A 21,370-nucleotide genomic window follows, 5' to 3' on the forward strand; every position below is an offset into this window, starting at 1 on the left:
AAAATTAATAGTTTTTATCAGAATAAATTATGGCTAATTTAATGGAAACCCAACGAATTGAAATGTTGATGATGCTAGGGTACGGGGATCGAGTGCGCACGCAAAAGGATGTAAGTGAACTGTTTAATGTCAAATACCCAAACCATCCTATTTCTTAGCCAACAGTTAGTAGAATAGAGCACAAATTCATAACTTCATGTGATGTTAGGGATTTGCCAAGATCAGGTGGTCCAAAAATTTCTGAAGAAACAAAATTAAACGTTCTGCTCTCCGTCGAAGAAAATCCAAACAATGCAACTTCACAAATTTCAGTTAATAATAATATAGCCGGAACGTCAGTAAGACGCATCTTAAAAGCAAATGAATACCACCTTTATAAAATTAGACTAATATCTACACGAATTAAATGAGGACGATCCTGATCGAAGAAACCAATTTAGCGAGCAAATGATGAACATTTGCAATAATAACCGTCAGTTGTTACGAGTTTTGTTTTCGGATAACACAACTTTTTGTTTAAACGGTGTCGTAAATCGGCAAAATTGTCGGTACTGGTCAGTGTCAAACCAACACTGGGCAACTGAGGCTCATACACAGTACCGTCAATCTATTAATGTTTAGGCTGGTATCGTGGAAAATAAAATAATAGGACCATACTTTTTCGAAGAAAACTTAACAGGCCAACGCTATTCGAATTTTCTTCAAGAAGATCTTATCCCTGCTTTGGCTGCCCTACCCAGACGAACAGAATGAATGAATGTCCGTAATTACTTATGGATACAGTGTTTTCAGGAAGATGGATAGGACGAAGAGGGCCAATAGAGTAGCCGGCCAGGTCACCAGACCCTGCGACTATTTTCTATGGGGGTACCTGAAAAGTAAAGTTTGTATGGAGAAGCCAAACAACGTAGAAGATTTGAAAAATAGAATTAGATATGAAATTAGACGTATATCACCCGAAATAATTGATAGTGTTTTACATGAGTTTGTAGGAAAGCAGCAAGACGGTTTGCTTTCTGCCAAGAAGTAAATGAGGATCAGTTTGAACACTTGATACATTAACAAGAGTTTTCACAGTTTATAACATTTTATCTTTCCATTTTATCTTAATTTGTAAATAGACGTACTTACTTGCTTTCTTGTTGGTTAAATGTAAATATTTCTGAAACAGTTGGGTTTTGAGATAAGGTGTGTTATACGAAACTTGCTTGGAATTTCGCCTATATTTCATAAATGTAATAAAAAATATAGCATTCGATTTAAAAAAAATTACCGATCACGTCATATCTTTTTTTTTGTTCCACCCTGTATAGAAGAATTTATGTGAAATAATGCGCAACTTAAAATAAAAATCGACGGGTCCGAGCGTTTTCTCAAAAAATCATGTCTCTAATTTTTATCGAATTTATGCAGAACTTTAGGCGGTCACTGTATGAATACCCAATATGTTATAAATGTCTATTTTGAACACTCCCATCTTGTTCTGAAGTAGCTGAACATTTAGTTATCTACGTTGTGAGCCTAACACTAAACGGTACTTCGAGACTTATTTTGAATCTGACGTGACACCGAATGCAGCAAAAAACATATCATGAGATGAAAATGATGGAAAAATATGGGACTGAGAGTTTTACATACTTAGCAAATGGCCATGTGAATCCTATTGATAATCACGTATACTATTTATTCCAAAAATGGAGGACTTAAGAATATGGTGACAGAACAGAACTAAATATAAATGAAGTTATGTTGTTATATTTAACGAAAATCCTAGAATAGTAGTGATTATAACACCAATTATGAAACGTCTATTTCTAGAGGTCCAGACTTTGCAGTGCACTGATCTGGGCCCTCGTATGCAGTGCTGCAGTTGGCTCATTGCACGTGGTAATTTGGTTAATAACATTTTGTTTATCGATGAGGCTACATTCACCTGAGACGGTGTCAATAATTTAAGGTTTTTCCAGTCTTGGCAAAAAAATCTTAAAAATCCCCGTCCGCAAGTTTCTTGATTGATGTTTGGTGTGGTTTGTTAAGAGATCAGTTTGTAGGCCCTTAGGTATTTGACGGTCGTACAAGAAAAGCTACATGTGTTGTTAGAGGATATTCCGATTCAAAGAAGATAACAAATATGGCTACACCTTGATGGTGCTCCGCTTATTCCGGATATTTAAATAACTGTTGTGACTAAATATTTAAGTTTTTTCCTGGCAGTGGCGCATAGTGTCCTTTCATACATGTTTGAGACCGAGTTTTCGTTTATACTGTGTTATAGAAAATGACTATTATGAGGGCTTTTAGATGAACCTTATAGTCCTGGAGACTCTGATCCTGATACAACAGTACCAGACATTGTTCAGTCAACGGCTATTTTGACAACCACCCAGATAAGTTTGACACAAGCGACAATTACTACTGAATACGCGCCTACACCATCGGTTTTACCAGGTAGGTTTGGTAGTTTTATAGAAGTTTCTTTCTGATTTAAGGCGCGTTTTTTTTTTAGGCGGAGGTAGTGAACTGTCAGCCACCAAAATTGACATGCAGAGGAAAATGGAAGAGCTCAATAAACAGATTGAAATGCAAAAAAGCGAAATTTCAAGCATTACAAAAAATATAGCCACCGCCGCAGATTCCGAGATCGTGGGTTCTGCATTGGCAAACATCGCCCTACCTAGCAATTTGCAGCAGATTTTGGATAGTATTAAGACTATTGGATCTGTGACTGCGCAGAGTGAAACGTCAACTGAATCTATTGTAAGTTACTTTTTCATAAATATGATGCTTTTTTAATATTGCGACAAAATTCAGGAACGTGTTCTTTGAATGAAATTAAGTAAACGTGTTTCTATAAACAACGTCTTAGATTTTGAGTTATAAGGCGGTATTAACAAAAAAACTGTTTTTTCCACGAAATCAATTTTTTACTAACTTGGACAAATATTTCGAATTATTGTCCTGATGAAATATCCATCGCAATGGCATATCTTCTTCTGCCAATGGTAACACTGTATTTTCCTGTTCACTGTATTTCACTGTAGATTTCTTTGTGTTGTAATCGGTCCATTTTACCCTTCACTTGAATAATTGCCACTGTCCCAGATCGGAAAAAACAACCCCAGACCATTATGTTCCCGCCTCCATGCTTCACAGTTGGATTTTCGTACTTTGCTTTGAATCTTGCACCCACCGGTCTCCTTACATGTTTCCTGCCATCAGATCCAAATAGAGAAAATTTGCTTTCATTGCTCCATAGAACGGTATTCCATTTTTCTCGAGACCAAGAGAGATGAGCTCACAAATCATCTTGCTCACAGCAAATCCCTTTTGGGCCTTTCTATTTTTCTTTGATAGAAGTGGCTTTTTAACAGCAACTCTCCCAAAAAGGCCTCCATCAAGTAGACGGTTTCTTACGGTTCTACTTGTCACGTTAACACCGAATTGCTCCGAGATTTCGTTTCTAATTTTGTATGGAGGTTTTTCTAGGATCAAGTTTGGAGATCGTTAAAATAGTTTTATTGATTCGAGGAGTAATTTTACGACGTCTTCCCGACTTCGGCGCTTTTCTTTTTCTACCCATTTTAAATAAATCCACAATTTTTTGTCTGAGATCACATGAACATGTTTTAGCATGATAAAATTATATTTTACACAAATATTTGCACTGAAGAACTAAGACTGAATCTTTAAACACTTTTTTCCAACCAGAAATTCCTTATCGCCAAGAAAACATGAACAAAAAACCTTGCTGAAATATTAAGTACAACAATTTCTGTCTTTCAATTTATGTCAGTGGCGTTTCTGTAATTTACTGAAATGTAAAAGGCTCCAGAAAAATTCAGTATATAATAATACAAGTATTATTAAGAGTTTCCACATATTTTTCCACTACTGTATATTGGATGTGTTTCTCTCCTGCGCTGATTCAATCGTCACCTGCCCCTAGGCTCTGTACATAAATGTAAATAAATTGTTTTTTTTTTTAATTCAAGCTGTCATAAATGAAAATGAATTCAAAGAAATATTTTTGCGTAAGGTTTTTTTTTCGCTTTGTTTTTATTTTGTTTGTTTTTTTTTTAAGGATGTATCACTTAAAAGTGCCTCTTGCAGAGATACTTTTGAGAAACGGTTTTTATAACCGAGATGCATTTCTATTTGTTAATTTCACTTACATCATACCTCAGAACATTAAAAGGCTAGAATTAGCATTGCCGTGGAACTATGGGCAGTTTGTTTGCTCTGATGCAATGATGCCAAATGCTTATGAAGAAACGGCAAAAAAACTATATATTATAAAATTTGACAGTTATTTTGACAGGCACAGATTTTTATCTTGCTTGTATAAATGAAAAAGCACAGTTAATGACAGACAAAATATTGGCATTATTTAATTATCACGCACCTATTCGAAAGGTATGTGTGGCAAAACCAAAGGCACCATGGTTTACGGATGTAATAAAAATTATGAAAAGGGAGCGGAATAAAACATTGTTAACTATAAACTATAAGCGAACATAAAAATTAGAGGATTGGCAAGGTTATAAAAAAATCAGGAACTATTTTACAAATGCTGTTCGAAAAGAGAATTGTAGCGCGAAATAATAGTAGCAAAGATACATGGAAAGCTCTAGATGACCCAATCTTAATATTTATGGGAAACAAAAACAATATAACAATACCAAATCATTTTAGAAATACCGAAGATATTAATTTTTTTTTTATAGACTCGGTTGATGCTTTAGCGATAGATATCATTGACGTTTGTATAAATAAATATAAACAGTTTTCAGTTTACACTGTGTTTAGTAATGGATGTATTAAACGCAATATCTTCTATTAAATCAAATGCCTGTGGGTCTGATAGTATAACGATCCAAATAATTAAACTTTGTTGGCCGATTATAATCCTTTTTCTTACACATCTTTTTAATTAATGCCTTCTGTCTGGCCAATTCTTCTGTCACCTCATCTGTGGTTCTTCCTTTGCCCAAAAATAATAAATTAGTAACGTTTTCTGACTTACGACCTGTAAGTTTCTTATGTGTGTGCTCTAAGATCCTGGAAAAATTAATTCACTCCCAAGTGACTACTTATCTAAAGCACTACTCTCTCCTTAGCCCTAATCAATCAGGCTTTCGTAAAGGCTATAGTACAACATTTATTTTATTGCGCGTCCTAGACGACATATATGAAGCAGCTGATAAGGGTTATTCTACAGCACTGGTTCTGCTTGATTACAGCAAGGCTTTTTACACGGTAGATCACACGCTTGTTTGCGCTAAGTTAAGTTTTTTGGAATTTTCTCTTCCGTCCATTCGTTTTTTTGAGAGCTACCTATTAAATAGCACCCAGTCGCACGCGTTTTGAGGATGGGGAATCATCTTTGAGGCCTTTGACTAAAGCCGTGCCACAGGGATCAATTTTGGGACCATTGCTCTTTGTTATTTATATGTGTGACATTTAATATGATTCTATTGTCAATAATTGTATAATTCAACGATACGCGGATGACACCCAAATATATACCAGTTTTCCTAAAGCAAGCGCGGACAAAGCTGTTCTTCGATTGAATGAGTGTTTAGAGTCAGTAGCTGAATATTCTAAAAATATTGGGTTGCGACTGAATCCGTCGAAGTCGGTCGTAATATACTTTGGTCCTGATCATTGGTGAGCAACGAATAATTTGGCTATTCATGTATCCCAAACTCCAATCCCGATCGTGAGTGAATGTAAGAACGTTTACGATTTCGCAGCCAATTGGCAAGGGACCATCAAAGATCGTATATGTCATTGCGGAATCTGTACAAAAGTAAGGATCTACTCGAACTGCCGTTGAGAAAGGTTTTGTGCGAAACCTTGGTTCTCTCTCATACTGCATATTGTAATTTTGTGTATGGCACAACCCTGCATGTAACATCAAAAAAAGATTACAACACTGGCAAAATTCTTATATACGTTTTATTTACAATTTAAGGGCCCGTGATCACGTCAGATACAAGTTACCTGTACTGAAGTGGTTAAATATGCAGGATCGAGAGACGGTACACTTCGCATGCTTTCTTCACGGAATCTTCTCTAGTGGAGCGCCTGATTATCTTAGAGAGCGTTTTAGAGTCTTTTAGAAGTTTTAGATTCTCCACTCATGATCGTATCACACGTCAAAATACCCTTTTAAATATACCAAAGCACAGCTATGTTTCGACGTAGCTTTTGCTTCAAAAGTATACAGATATAATCATTCAAACCTCGCCTATAGGAAATAGTCTATAAGCGTAAGCGAGAGGGGACATATGGAGTCCGACAGACAGAAGGCACAATACACGTCGTTTCCAAATTAATACGTTTGGCAACACTAATATTTCTGCCGCACGGCTTTCCGCTCGTTCATCGAAAAACGAGACAATTCTTATCCCCACCACACTGCACCGCCAATATGAAATTGCATTTAAAACGTTTAACGTTATGCAAAGATTAAATTTAAAACCGCTCGCTATTTTCTTGTTAAAATATGTTCTCTTGAGGAAAAAAAGCAAATTATTAAGTGGTATTATGCCGGCAGTTCTGTCGATGAAATATCAGGCAGAATTGCATTCACGTTCGAAATTTGGCCCATTTCCGTTTGCAATTATCCATAGGTTTGAGACCTTTGAGTGCTTGCAAAATTGCAGGAAATGCTACGCAAATGAGCAACCACCTGGTTAGACCGCTAGGCGATGAAAGGGAGCTTCGAGAGGTTAATGTTTGTGCTGTTGCTGAAATGAACTTTCCTTGCAATAGTACAACCATTGCCAAAGAAACGGGTATTGAGCCTTTAAGGATTAGAAGAATTTTAAAAAGAAATAAGTACAAGTGCTATAAGTTGCAAAAAAACCAAGAAATTTTTCCACAGGACCATGAGAGACGGATGGAATTTTGCCATGAAGTATTGGAAAGGGCAAATCGGGACGAAATGTTTATTAGTAACATTTTGTTTTCAGATGAGTCGTCTTTCTCTATTTGTGTTAAACATAATCCGTCCATTACAGTGGGTTATTCGAGGAAAAAAAGCACATAAGCATACCAACACGTACGCAAAACCCTCAAAAGGTTAATGTATGTATGTATGTATTTTGAATTAATTTTTTTATTTCCTGTCCAATATTTAGTTAATTTATGTTTACACATTATTATTGCAGTCGGTTTTTAGTTTATTTCTTACTGTCAGGACAGGCAGCAGCAAAGACTCAAACAAAACAATTTTTTTTTAATTGGCCACAGAGCTGTGCATCCCCGCCTGAACGCCTTAAGAATACTGAAAGTTTTCGGTTTCGGGCTTCGGCGGGGTCCGCTGCTTGGAGAGCATACGTTAAAATACAAATATGCCTAGCCAATGAGAGCGCTTCGGCATCCGCGAGGGCGTGGTATGCGAACCGCCAAATTCAAAATAGGAAATTTTTAATGTATGTAGAGTTTTTCTATTCATATTTATATTTAATTAGGTTTTTATGATGCGTATATATTTTAGATGAAGAAAAGTGCAATATGCATTAAAAACATTTAATAAGAAGATATTTTAGCTATTATTAGTAAATGGATTATTGATTTTTTTAAATATTTACAGCGTGTGATCAATTATTATTTTAAAAATATTTTCTAAATACTTGCCAAATTTGGTTTTTCTAACAAATTATCTCTTTTAATGACGAAATTTGTTAATCATTTGGTATAGCGGTACGTGTAAGCGCAATGTATGAATTATTTAATTATTATTGTTAGTTAAATATTAAAAATGGGGTGATACGAAATTGAATTGGTGTGTAGAGCTGATAAATTAATTGGTTAATAGGTGAATGAGTGAATAAATAAAAAAGTTAGAAAATAAAAATAAATGGCAATTAAATTTTTTAACAATATATGGTGAACATTTTAAAGTTCGCATTTTTACATACCTCTGTGTCATAATTCTAATATGCACCTTAGTAATATAATAATTGTCAATAGTTATTTGAAAGTATAATATTATTTTAAATTGTCCACTACCACTATACATTATACTTTAGTGGTTGATAATTGATATAAAGTATATATATATATATATATGGTTGGAAAAGCTGGATAAAGTGTAAATATGACTAAAAAGTCAAAGTATAAGAACAGAAAACAAAAAAAAAACGTAGAAATTATATTTTAACTTTGTTTATTTCAAATAATAAAAAATCTATAAATTTATTTGTTATTTAAATATAATAATTTATGGTATTTTTAATATCAACAACCTCAAAATTAAATGCAAAGAGGCTAAATGTATTAATCTGGTATATAGTATGTAGTATGTAGACTCGCACTTCTTTAGCTTATTTGTCATCTCGGCTCGTCATGTATATACAGCCCAAACCATTCAAACTTCCATAAAATAGTAACATGGAAAAAAATTACTGCTCTGTATACATTTTAATTCATAAATATATACTCATAGAGGATCTTCCCCCTCGTTCGATGCCAATTTCAAGTTAATCCAATTAGCTTTTCTGCACCCTTAAAAATATTAAAAACATAGCAAACAAAATGTAATAGAAAATGATTAGTTGAATATTAACATACAAAATAAGCTAACATTTTAGTCTTAAAATAAATGATATAAAAATAGTTATAAAGAAACCAACACCTATGACATCTTATAATTTGTTTTTACAATTTGAAACCTACACCAAATTAAGCCTTACAAAAACTATACCTAGTTATGTATGTGACCTCTTACATAAAATTTGTATTTACAATTTGAAACCTGCACCAAAACCTTACAAAAAATATACTTAGTTATATTATATTGATTATAACACAAAATACCATAAAAAATACCACATCCTATTTTTGTTAACATCACAGCTATAATACAAACATAAAAAAATAACTACAATTCAAATATTACCTAGCCATTAAATACACAAAGAAATCTAGCTTATTTTTTATTTGGATAGTACATTTGTTTTTCAATTTTTCTTTTCTTTTCAATGCCCTGAGAATTTTCTTCCTCCACTTCTTTATTTTTAAATTTGTTGATTACAGCCATAAATCTGGCAAATGCATTTTTATCTAAACTTCTACCATAGCTACAAATCTCTTGCAATGCAATCTTAAAATAAGTATAAACAATGTAATAAAAATGTAACTTATATTTTACTCAAACTACTTCTCGATTTTCTTCAAAGTCCATTGCAGAACTATTGACTTTCATTTTTGAACTCTCCTGAATAAAATGGTTTACATCCTCCTGATAATTGATTTGGCTAGTTGTGGGTTGATCAACAAACAAAACATTATCCTCTTCCTCTTTACTCACAGTTGGGGAACCTACAACAAACTCGCTCCTCTGCTCAAAAATGGCTACAGCATGTACATATATGTTTACAAAGTACTGTTTAGACAGAATTTTCTGGACACTCACATCTGTATTTATGAAAACATATTTTACAGATGTTACAGTATCCAGTGTGACATTGCTCATCACATAGTTCATTACAAGACACAACATAGAACTTACCACTTACCAAAACACTTTGTACTTTAAATTTTCCAAATTCCAAAAACTCTACCTTACCATTCATTTTTTCGGCTTTGTTATGGGCTTCTATTACAATTTTATGCTGATAGCTATTTGAGTTTGGTCTTGTTGACATGTTCCTTAAATGCGAATGCTTCCCCCAGACTTCTCACTTTGCACGCGCTATTAAATCCTAAAAGTAAACACAACAAAACATATTTATGTATGTTTGATAATGATAAATAAGACTTTGTACAACCTGATATCACTCCTGTTGCAATTGTAAAATATGTGTTCTTCCCCATTCTTAAACTTGTTTCGGGTCTGACAAGCATAATCTACTTCCCTATTATCTCGTGCCCTCCAAGATGTGAATTCTTCAAAACTCCTAAAATTTAAAATTGATTCTTTGACAGTTATATGGTGAATATCAAGCAAATGTTTGTTTAAACAGTTAAAATATGAAAATGTCTGAATATCATTAGTACACATTGGACATATAATGTGTTTTATTTGTTCCTTCACAACAAATTCAGGGTAAAACTTTTTCCAATGCCTGTTTCTGGTAGATGTGCTTGAAAATTCCTTATTACAAACTTCACAGATTGCATTTTGTTGACTGCAAAAAAAAAATTATTCAAATTAGAACTAAAAAAATTATATGTATCTTACCTTAGTGATGCCATATTTGTCTAACAGACAGCAACAAATAAGTGCAAATATTGGTTTAAGTGGAAGGAAATTATGCACTAAGAAACACTGGCAAGTTTATTGAAAGGTAATGAAACTCAAACACTAAATTGTTTGTTTTTGAGCCCAAAACCAGCACAGATATGGATTGTATAGATAATGGAGTAAACACTCAACACTACATACTATGAATTTTCACTCAAATAGTCGCAAAGTTGATAATTGTTGATAATTAAATCAATTATTAGGAAGCAAGCAAAGCAAATAAAATCTGCAATATAGGTTAAGTTAAACCATAGAGTAATTAAAATTTAATATTTATTTCTCTATGAGTTAAACAAAACCAATGCCTTGATTTTCAATTTCCGTAGCTAATCGGCAACGAAATTTGACGTACGAACTTTCACGAAAGGATCAGCAGTGCTGCTCCACTCTCAATTTCTCTGATTGGCTGGGCATATTTGTATTTTAACGTATGCTTGCTTGGAGTATGTTGTCACAACGTTGCCAGACCTAGCGCGATATATAATTCCTATACGCGAAGTTAGAATGATCATATCTGTATATCAATTTGTTGCATAATAAACTTCAAAATTGTAGTTTGTCAAGTTTTAAGAAAAACATAAAAGGGTTAATGTTGCGTAAATATAGTTCTATACTAGGTTTTTGAACTTTTCAATCTATTTGGATTAAATTTTGTGAATTTCTTATTATATAATTATTGTTACTAACTAGGACTGTTTATACAATATAATTTATAATGGTATGTATTGCTGATTTCTATATGCTCGGTTAAGCAAATAGCTTTGGCTGCAAAAATATTTAAATGCGTCCTTTTTCCTTTTTCAACCAAAAAGTAAAGAAAAAACAGAAATTCACAAATGCCGAATGTAAACACAAACCGTTTGACGAGATGACATTTCGCAAGATAACATCAGCTTTTGCTTGCGGTGTTGTCTTCAAATGTTTTAGAACCAGTTTTAGGAATAAGAATGTTCATAATTTTTTTGTTGCTTGGAAGATGGTATTTTTGCGCTTAAAATAAGATATGCCTATTTCTACTTTTTATTTCTAATCCAAAATCTAATACCAACAAATTAAATTAACATTATTATATGTATTATATGATATATAGCTGAAAATTTCGTCTTTTGAAAATGTCTGTAAACTTGACAATAGAGAATCGCTGAATATATTTGCAAAAAAAACACCCCCCTTGCCCCTATGCACATATTGAACTTAGATGAAGTTGTTGTTTACTAATTCTAGTCTTTCAATGTTCTAAGCATCTTAAATACATTTGTTTTGTAATTTTTGATATTAGCAAATAAACGTTTTGGATTTGAGTTCTAAGGCATCGAAAATGTTTAATAATGCTTAAAAAAAGGTTTAAAAGGTGATTAAACTTCAACTTGTGATATACCATTTAATTCGGAATTAAAAACACTTTTAATATTTGATATCGAAAAACCAGATCGGATCAAACGTCAGTTCTAATATCTAATAACGAATCTTAAATAGGGAAAAAAGTGGCTGAGAAAGTGTGATTCATTTTTAAAGATCTTTTGTAATAAACTCAGGACACTCTCGGATTTTTTTAGATTTCAAAGCCGCATAATATTGAGCACCCAAACCCGCTAAATTCTTTTCTTTTAACCAACTTTCTATCTCTCATGGTTACTGTACTAGCTCCATTATCTTGGGCACGTTGTATACCTTTGCATTTAATGACATTGGTAATTTTACAAATAATAAAAATATTTAAACTTATCTCATAGAAAGGTAGACTAATACCAGTCTTTAAGTAAAATCTGTATTGTTGTGACGAATTCATAATGAGTTACTTATTTTATTGGGTATTACGTCAACAAAAAATCTATTATACCTCAAGTAAATTATTTTGTTTAAAACTTATTGAACTTAAATTAAATTAAGTATATCGAACGATATCATTATAGATTTGAGTTCATATATCTTTTAAATACCTGAATAAGTCTATTTTCTTCTTCTTTTCAATTTTTTGAGCGTGTGAGATAGTAATTTCTAAATTGATTTTTGCTATAAGTGACGTAATACTCAATAAAATAAGTAACTCAATGTCAGTGTTTATAAATTTCTATTTCGGCAGTACCAAATACCATAACGTTATACCACCACTGGGAAGTTTATTTTACATTTTACAAGTACCGTTTTATTTCAGGTAGTGGATTCTAAGCCCTCCACGACGCAAATAGACCTCACGATCCCTCTGATGATACCCAAAACGTTTTCCCGTCCCCTTACAGGGGTTCCTCCGCCCGACCTCTCCAGCTCTATTCCACTAAACCTACCATCAAAATCCAGACTTACGACTCCTCCCCAATTAAATTCACCCGGTCAAGAAAAGAGTGTCTTAAGTTCGTTAACTGAGGAAGATCTCATTAGAAAAGCAGCGGAGATGCTTAAGAGCAAACCAGAGCCTTCGAAACCAGTACCTCCTCCACCTCCGAGAGTTAGTTTTCATATAGGTAAGAAGCCCAAATTGGATGTGAATTTGCCGCCGGTACCTGGTGTGGATGATTAAAAAGACCAATAATTATAAATTCGTGTTGGAAGTTAAGAGAAGAGCTTATCTAGTTTCACGTGAAAGGGCTACTTGTAAATTATCAATAGGCATAGATGTCTAATAAAAAATAATAATATCGTTTTAGATACTGTCGTAGATTTTCAAGTTGTAGTTTTATGAATTTAAAGAAAAATTTTTAATTATAGTAATTAATGCATTTATTTTGAACATTTTTAGAAATTATTTCTGATTTAGACATGCAATTCTTGCGATTAAGTTTTTGGCAATTATTATTGGATAGCAAACAACCACTAAGATTTTTGTGATATACAGGGTATCTCATAGTCGCCGGACATCGAAAACGCGTATTTTTCGTGTATTATTAAAAGTTTTTTGAGTATCGGGTCGTTTTCGAATTGCAGGGTTTTTTACGGATATTGTATAAAATAAAATTTATTACAGTCCTTGGCCATATTTTAAATCCATGCTCAAAAATTAAGTTTTCCTGAATTATAACGCGTCAGTAGACATTTAGAGGGCTATTTTATGTTTAAACGCCAAAATTTACTATAAATACAACAAATGTTACCAAAAAGAAGGGTAACTTACTAATTACACGATTTTGAATTTTCATTTTAATCTCTGGGTTATGTTTCCAAGTGTCATTAAGTATATTAATTAATTCTTTCTGGGTTTTAGGGGCTTTCATCGTAACTTTAGATTTTAAAAACTACCAGACATTCTCGATAGGAAAAATTTTCTTGCCATGTTGTAATTGTTCTGCAGAATGTCATGGCGCGCCAGCATGCATAAAAATTGGATTTTCACGTTTTTTCAACCATTTTTTCATTTGAGGGAGCAGCTGGATTTCCTAAACTTTCTGGTATTTTTCGGCATTCATTGTACCTTCGAGAACGTAAAGGACCCCTGGTCCCTTATAACTGATTACTGACCCTACCATTACCGAAGGAGGATGTTTAATGATCGGCACAATGTAGTCTTGTTTATATTTCTCATTTGACTTTTGCCGTATGAACTGTGTTTTGTCGAGTAATACTTGGAAAATCGATTCGTCCGAAAGAAACACCTGTGAAATCTCATAGAATTTAGATTGAACAATATCTACAGTACAAGGACAACTTAAATACAGTTATATAGCATTTGTGCAAAGTCCTTGTATTTTTCTGTCTATTGGTAACGCTTTAAAATCATAGTAGTTAAAATTCTTGATTTGCGTGCTAGTCTACGTGCAATAAGATGCTCTTTTGCTGACCTTTTTTGTTTATACCTTATACAGAAGTTCGAGAAACTCCCACATTTCATGTTATTTGGTAATTGTGACATCTTTGTGCTTTGAGCATGCCCAAAATTCAGCCAATACAAATCAGACACTTTTCCCATTATGAAATTGTTTTTTTCACATAATATAGCCTCAAAATGTCTAATTTGACATAAATTTACTGATTGAATTGAAAAGAGCTAAACTTGTTCAAACACGTAAAATTGTGCTATTCAACAACTGAAACTCTGTTTTCTCAGGTTATAAGTCAATTCTGTGAAAAATTAATGTGGCTAATCGATTACCAACATTATGAGTGTTGTAATAAGTTGATAAAAAGGGCTTGCGATATTCAAAAACACAAGTTCTACTAACATATCAACAAAACGTTTATAACAAGAACAAGAAACATGAAAATAGTAGATTTGCAGCTTGTATCTATTAATATGGCAAGGGACTGTATTTTTAGGAGTTTCGTTTAAACTAATTTAAAAGTAGCAATTCCATTGAAATCTTTTTGATATTTTGATAAGATTTAAACCCGATAAAAATATGAATCAATAAAAATATCAAGTTGTACAGACTGTCCCAAATTAGAGGATGATCTAAAAAACTGTAGAAGATACAAGCTGTATTAAATTGGTTCAAAGTTGCGTAATTTGATGCTTATTAAAAGGTTCATATCCAGCACCAAACAACCATAAAAACAGATATGATTATAGATCCCAGTCTAAAGAACATTTGGTCGTCAATAACACTTTTTCTATCTTAAACTGCGTTTTTTAATGGAACTTCCTTTACTTGCCTTTTAAATTATTTACTAGCGCTTGTCACCCCTTGCTTCACCTTATTAAGTGTATTATAATTTTTTGGCACTTTTCTAGTCATCACGGATATAGATTAGTATATAGTTGGTATTAGTTCTATTGTAATATTATTGCATATTTCAATGAGTTACAAATTTATTGCTGTCGTTTATAAAAAGCAGATTTTTAAGAATATACAAGCATGGCAAAGTTAGTATTTCCAACTCAATGATAATATTCCGATAATCCTGTTGATAAGCTGATCCAGATATGATAAATTTCTTTATAAGCTAAAGACCCTTTGTGAATATGTTCCTCCCAAAACTAGCATACATACAACGCAGGCTACTCTCATAGTAGCCTCAGGTACCCATTAGAGACATTACTTAACAAACCTCTTTATACATACTCTAATGTCTCCTCCAATATGACCAATTAATTTTACTGCAGTAAGTTATTGCACTTTTTCCAGATAGGAAATCTTCAAGGTATTTCTTAATCTCAGATAAGTATGGCTTCAACTTCAGATCATAAAATCGGCAACTTTTTTTAATTTAAGAGGACTACTTATTTAACTTTCCGTCCTAACCTGCTTTTTTGAAAATAATTTTTTGATTTTTCCTGGCCTTATTAAAATCTTGGAGCAAAATAAATGATACATTTTCCTATCCACTTTTTTGACCCTACATGAAATTAAAATTGATGATATTTTCCTCACGTAATGCATGCACAAAAAATGCAAAAATAATATTCCACAAATTACATGCCATTTTATTTATGAAAAATAATTTCGCTCAAATGACGTCCTTCACTGCGGACATACTGTTCCGCAGTGTTGGCTCCATGACTGCTGAAATAGCATCTACTACCGATGTCTTTCCCACTATAACCGCTGTTCTACGTATAACGGATTTGTACTATTCATTAAAAAAACATCAGGTTTCTTCGTCGGACCCTATAGATAAAAAAGTTTTTTAAAATTAAAAAATATAGTTTTGTGTAAATGTTAGTCTTAAAACAAAGCATTAAAAAAAGTTTTGAATTAATAGTTTTGCGACTGAATTTTACAACATTCTTTTTTTAAAATATGTATCATGGAGGCCCAGAAAAGTGGGCCACCATAAGACATAAGACATATGTGAAAAAAACAACATGTTTGTTACAAAACTTTATTAAATGGCGGTTTTGACAACTAAAAATATGTATTTAAACGAAAAAAATACAAAAATATAAGATTTGTCAATGTAAAATATGCCAAAAATCAAACAATCATTTATTTTTCTTGGTAAAAAAAGAACTTTAGCGTAAATTTATATTGCTAAACTGAATTTCGAATTTTAGATATTCCTGTAAACGTTTTGTTTTACCCAAATGAGATGGTGGCGGTAAAATCATTTTAACGTCATTTAAAGGAACCATTCCTGCATTAGGTTCCAAAGGATATACGAAGTGTCCGCTGAATTTTACCGACTTCCGCAAAAACTTTACTTCTACTTCATTGCTGAAACTTTCCAGATTTATCACTTTTCCAACATAGAATATATTATCATTTTTGGCACTAAATGACACTAATACAAAGTCGTCAGGTTTGGGATTTCGATCCAGTTTTTCGAATGCTGAAGGATCAGCCTTGGGAATCCAGTCTGTTGAATCCTGGTCAGAGTCGGCAAAAGATAAACTACCATCTTCCTCAGACGAAAATATATCATTGAAATCAACCTTCTTTTTTTTGCAAATAAATTCCGGGTGGCAGCTTTTTGTTTGTCATCCTTGTGTTTTTTTTTAATTTGTCTTTTTCAAAAGACATTTCTGTCAAAAGGGTAAATTCCGGCCTTCTTGAAACCTGATTTTATATTGGACGGAGTCATAGACCGTTCGAATGCTACTCCAACACAAGCAGCAATTTCGTAAATAGATAATGGATTACCCGGATGATGCAAAAGCCAAGAGTCAACTGCAGTATTATAATTCGCCTTAAATAGCGCAAATACTGATGTGTCCAGTGGCTGCAGTCTATGACTACAATGTGGTGGAAGTGTGACTGGAATGACTCCATTATTCTTAGCCAAATTCAGAGCTTTAATCCCAAGGTGGCTCTCATGATTGTCCATGATTAAAATAGTGGGATTTTCTTTGGACGACCCACTATGTCTAATAAAATGTTCCATAACAGACGATAATAATTTGGAGTTCATCCAACCTGAAGTAAAAGCCAGTCCTAATGTTCCTGCCGGTGCCCCGTTTAACATGATTTTTAATTTTTTTTCTGGGGAACACCATTATTGGGGGCAGTGTATTACCAGTAGCACTTATTATGCAACACGTTGTAATCAAAACTTCTCGTTCTCCACTAGTACATTGACTTACTTGTTTGAAACCTTTCGGCGACAGAACTTTTTTTGGTTTTTGAACAGTTGTTGTTCCAGTTTCGTCTAGGTTATAAATCCGTGTACCATCAGAAAACTTCTCAGACCGGCTATACGCTTTTTCAAGGTTGTCAAAAAATAAATTTACATTATGTTTGTTAAACGAAGTTGCTCTTGAAAGACTACATCCTTCTGGTTGACGTATGCTTAATACTTTTGCATGTCTTTTTAAAAAACCCTGTAACCAGTCGATACCAGCAGATTTATTCTTATTCCAAGATAACGGAATGTTTTTTTAAATTAATTTGGACCATCTCATATGCCAAAACATGGGTATCTTTTGTAGTTTTCCCATAGCACATTTTCGAACATTTAATAATGTAATTGACTAAATCCTTCTCTTCCTCTTCATTAAAAACCAGCCGATGCTTATAATTGCTTTTCATTAAAACAATGTCATTGGGATTGGCTTTATTTTGTTCTTTTTTAACACATCTTTGCAACGTTTGAAACGATAAATTGTTTTCTTCTGCAGCTTTCCTAAGAGACAACTTAACTCCATTTATTCCTACTAAAACTTGCTGAACCGCTCTTTCCATATTTTCTTCTTTAAAGGTTCCTTTTTGGCTCTTTCTTGTTCGTCCTCTTGACATCTGCAAAGGTAAAACAATATGCTAGCAGTAGTACACACTAGGTTATACACTACTAAATTTGGGCCATCATGAGACACTGTCTCATGGTGGCCCAAAAAAATTGTCTTATTGTGGCCCATTTGTATATTTAGGAAAAAATATTTTTATTATACAGTAAAACTAAAGTTGTCTTTTAAAAGTTACATTTAAAAATTAGGTAAAAGGTCAATTTACAAATGCATATAACTGTCTTACCTTTAGGGTTTATAGATCACTCAAAAAAAACTTATCAAAACAATACATGAAAAAAAGATCGACCTCGCCACGTGCCCTTTCCATAAAATCTAGAAGACGACTGTCATACGCTTACAGAATAGTATATTGTGCGACCGATAGACGGCTATCGCGTAAACGACAAAGATGTCTCATCGTTGCCCATGTCTCATAGCGGCCCACCCTCCCCTAAATGATTTTGAGGATATATTTTTAAGCTACACATTTATCATTACGAACATTTCCCCATATAAGTAAACCATAACTTACAATAGATTCCACCATTTTTAACGTAGTCCATATCTTCCGTATGTCCAGGATATTTTTTAGCTCATAAAACTTACAAATTGATTATTATCTTATTTTTTTTAGTGACAGAGATAACATGTTTTTTAAGTCATATTTTGGTCAATAAGAATTCCTAAATATTTAACACATTCTTTTCTTTTCATTATATTTTTACACTCACAGTTATTTGTTTCTATAGTACAGTTATGAACCCTAATATTTTAGATATCTGGATACCTTGAGTTAAGGCAAAAGTGACAAAATTGGTTTTATCCACATTTAAAGAAACCAAATTATAATCGTACCAATTCAATTCTTAATTTTATATATAGCTATCTCAGATATTTTGATGGTATGTGCTTCCACTCAACTACCACAACATCATCAGCGAATTAATACCTCCACAACCGAATTAATACCTCCACAACCGAAATAAATACCTCCACAACCGAAAAAACACTATTTACATAAATATTCAATAATAATAATAGGAACGCCAGTTATTTTAAAATTTCTGGCTACTAAATAACGAGACTGACGAAAAAGGGTTTTATTATAAAAATTATTATACATTCGAATGCTCCCCTTCAATATACTCTCCTCCCCTCGCCACACATCTTTCCATACCTTTTTTCCATTGATGGAAGCAGTCCTGGAAGTCTTCTTTGGTGAGGGCCTTTAGGAGCTCTGCCGTTTTTTTGTTTTACCGCTTCCATCGACTTAAATCGGGTCCCTTTCAAAGCAGATTTTATCTTCGGAAACAAAAAATAGTCGCACGGAGCCAAATCTGGCGAATACGGCGCGTGTTCGAGCACCGGAGTGCGCTTACCGGCCAAATACTGCTTCACAGATAGCGCGTTATGGGCAGGTGCGTTGTCCTGGTGCAAAATCCACGAGTTGTTTTTCCACAACTCGGGCCGTTTCTTACGAACTCGTTCTCGCAGTGTTGCCAAAACTGACAAATAGTAAGTCTGGTTGACAGTCTGACCCTCTGGAACCCATTCAGTCATCACGATACCGTTAATATCGAAAAAAACGATCAACATTGCCTTGAATTTTGATTTCGACATCCTTGCTTTTTTTATTCTGGGCGATTCAGGCGTCTTCCAATGCATCGATTGTCGCTTGGTTTCAACATCGTATTGATAAATCCACGTTTCGTCGCAATGTTTTTAATCAGTCCGGGATCTTCTTCTAACCTTTCAAGGAAATCTGAGCAGATCTGTTGACGCAAGAGCTTTTGGTCAGGAGTCAGGTTTTTTGGCACCAACTTCGCACATACTTTTGTCATGTGTAATATTTTTCTAACCGTTGCTTTATCGGCGTTTACAGCCTCGGCAATCATCCGGGTGCTCATTCATTCTCACAATTTGGTTGATTTTGGTCACTGTTTCCGGAGTTGAAACAGTGACAGGGCGACCTGAGCGCTGGTCATCTTCAGTACTCTCTCGGCCCTCACTAAAGCTCTTACACCACTCAAAAACACGCGCGCGAGAGAGAAAATCTTTCCCATAGGCCTCTTGCAACAATTTATAGCACTCAGTCGGAGTTTTTTTCAATTTAACGAGAAATTTAAGATTGATGCGTTGCTCTTGTTTTTCGTCACACATGGTTTTCGGAACGAGAAAAAAACACGTTCGTTTCAAACCGCTACTGCACGAATACTATAATAGTGACGAAAACGTGTTTTGGTACGTGCATAGACAAGATATCTAGATACCCAACGCACTACTCGTTTTTTTCCCTACCCGTCTAGGGCGCCCTCTAGGCACGCAGTCTCGTTCTTTAATAGCCAGACCTCGTACTCCTGTGTTTAATACACAAATTATTAGATTAGCTTCGATGGTTTTAATACACTGGCGTAATTTATTTTTAAAACTGCCGAAGTAACACCATCTTCACCATAACTAACACCATATTTAAGACAATTTATTTGACTAACTATATATATATATATATCAGTTATTGGAGTAAAAATAGAAGTGTTTGGACCTATATTTTGTATCAACTTTTGATCTCCAATGGTTTTCAATTTACTGTTTATTTTGCTATTTTATTATTCCTCGTTTTTCAGTGATATCATCATTATTCAAATCAATAAGAAGTATATATTATTTTGATAATTTGTTGCTTCTTTTATTAAATTCCATACTTTGTTTGGGAGGACTTAGATTTTGTTACTAATTTACACAAAAAAGTTTTATGCTCATTTGGAGCCCTGGTGGTATTTGCATGCAAAGTGCAATCTTATGTAAATTATTTATCTGTTGAATGGAAACTAGTAGTCCGTTCGAGATGTAGGATTTCAGTCTCACCTTTTTGTTACATTGAATTCTATATTTTTATTAAGCAAGTGTAGATGAGGCAACCTCAAGTTTTGCCAGGACAAAGTCTCAGCTCTGTGGATAAACAATTTGTCGATTTTTTTTATTAATGTAATTACTTATTTTAATATTAATTAAAATTGGCTTATGGTCACTTAAATCATTTAATATAACAGAATGAATATTTCAGTTTGAATTATTCTTACATTTTACCGAAAAATGACCTATGCATGTTACACAATTGCCCTATTCTTGCGCTCACTGACTTTTTTTGAATATTTTTATTTAGCATTTCTTTTCAATTATTAATAAAGTCTTCAATCTTTGTAGAAGGCAACCTACATAATATATGTGGCAATAACATCAAATACAACTTTGAAAGGACTATTTAAATAAGGTATAATAAAATATGGTGTCCATGAGAAAAAAAGACGAAACGTCGTATCTTTGAATACTACGATGTTAAATATATCTGAAATATTAACAATTTAAGGCAATTCAAGGCATTTTAATAAGCATTGAGTTACGCAACTTTTCCCCAATTTAACCGACCTTGTATCTTTTGTGGTTTTCGAGATCTGGTATCATTTTGTTAGGCCACTGGAATTATGCTTAATTTTTTGGTAAAAATAATAAAATTGTTAAAA

At 33.4% G+C, this 21,370-nt stretch overlaps 1 protein-coding gene and 1 long non-coding RNA gene across 3 annotated transcripts in view; one reads left to right on the plus strand and one right to left on the minus strand.

The window, feature by feature from the left end:
• The window catches only part of LOC126744273 (PHD finger protein 3), a 99,162-nt gene extending 86,179 nt beyond the window's left edge, over positions 1-12,983 (plus strand). For both annotated transcript variants that reach the window (XM_050451647.1, XM_050451648.1), the window contains 3 exons: positions 2,302-2,448; positions 2,507-2,757; positions 12,411-12,983. In XM_050451647.1, the coding sequence (XP_050307604.1) occupies positions 2,302-2,448; positions 2,507-2,757; positions 12,411-12,773 (761 nt within the window). In that variant the 3' untranslated portion in view covers positions 12,774-12,983. The remainder of the gene's footprint in view (positions 1-2,301; positions 2,449-2,506; positions 2,758-12,410) is intronic.
• On the minus strand, positions 8,251-9,576 carry LOC126744275 (uncharacterized). The gene is made up of 3 exons (XR_007663097.1): positions 9,170-9,576; positions 8,909-9,112; positions 8,251-8,514 (listed from the first exon to the last, which is right to left on the minus strand). It is a non-coding gene; the product is annotated as an uncharacterized LOC126744275 (long non-coding RNA).
• Positions 12,984-21,370: the final 8,387 nt, after the last annotated feature.

The sequence above is a fragment of the Anthonomus grandis genome, chromosome 13 (genome assembly GCF_022605725.1).
Source record: "Anthonomus grandis grandis chromosome 13, icAntGran1.3, whole genome shotgun sequence".
Lineage (NCBI taxonomy): Eukaryota > Metazoa > Arthropoda > Insecta > Coleoptera > Curculionidae > Anthonomus > Anthonomus grandis.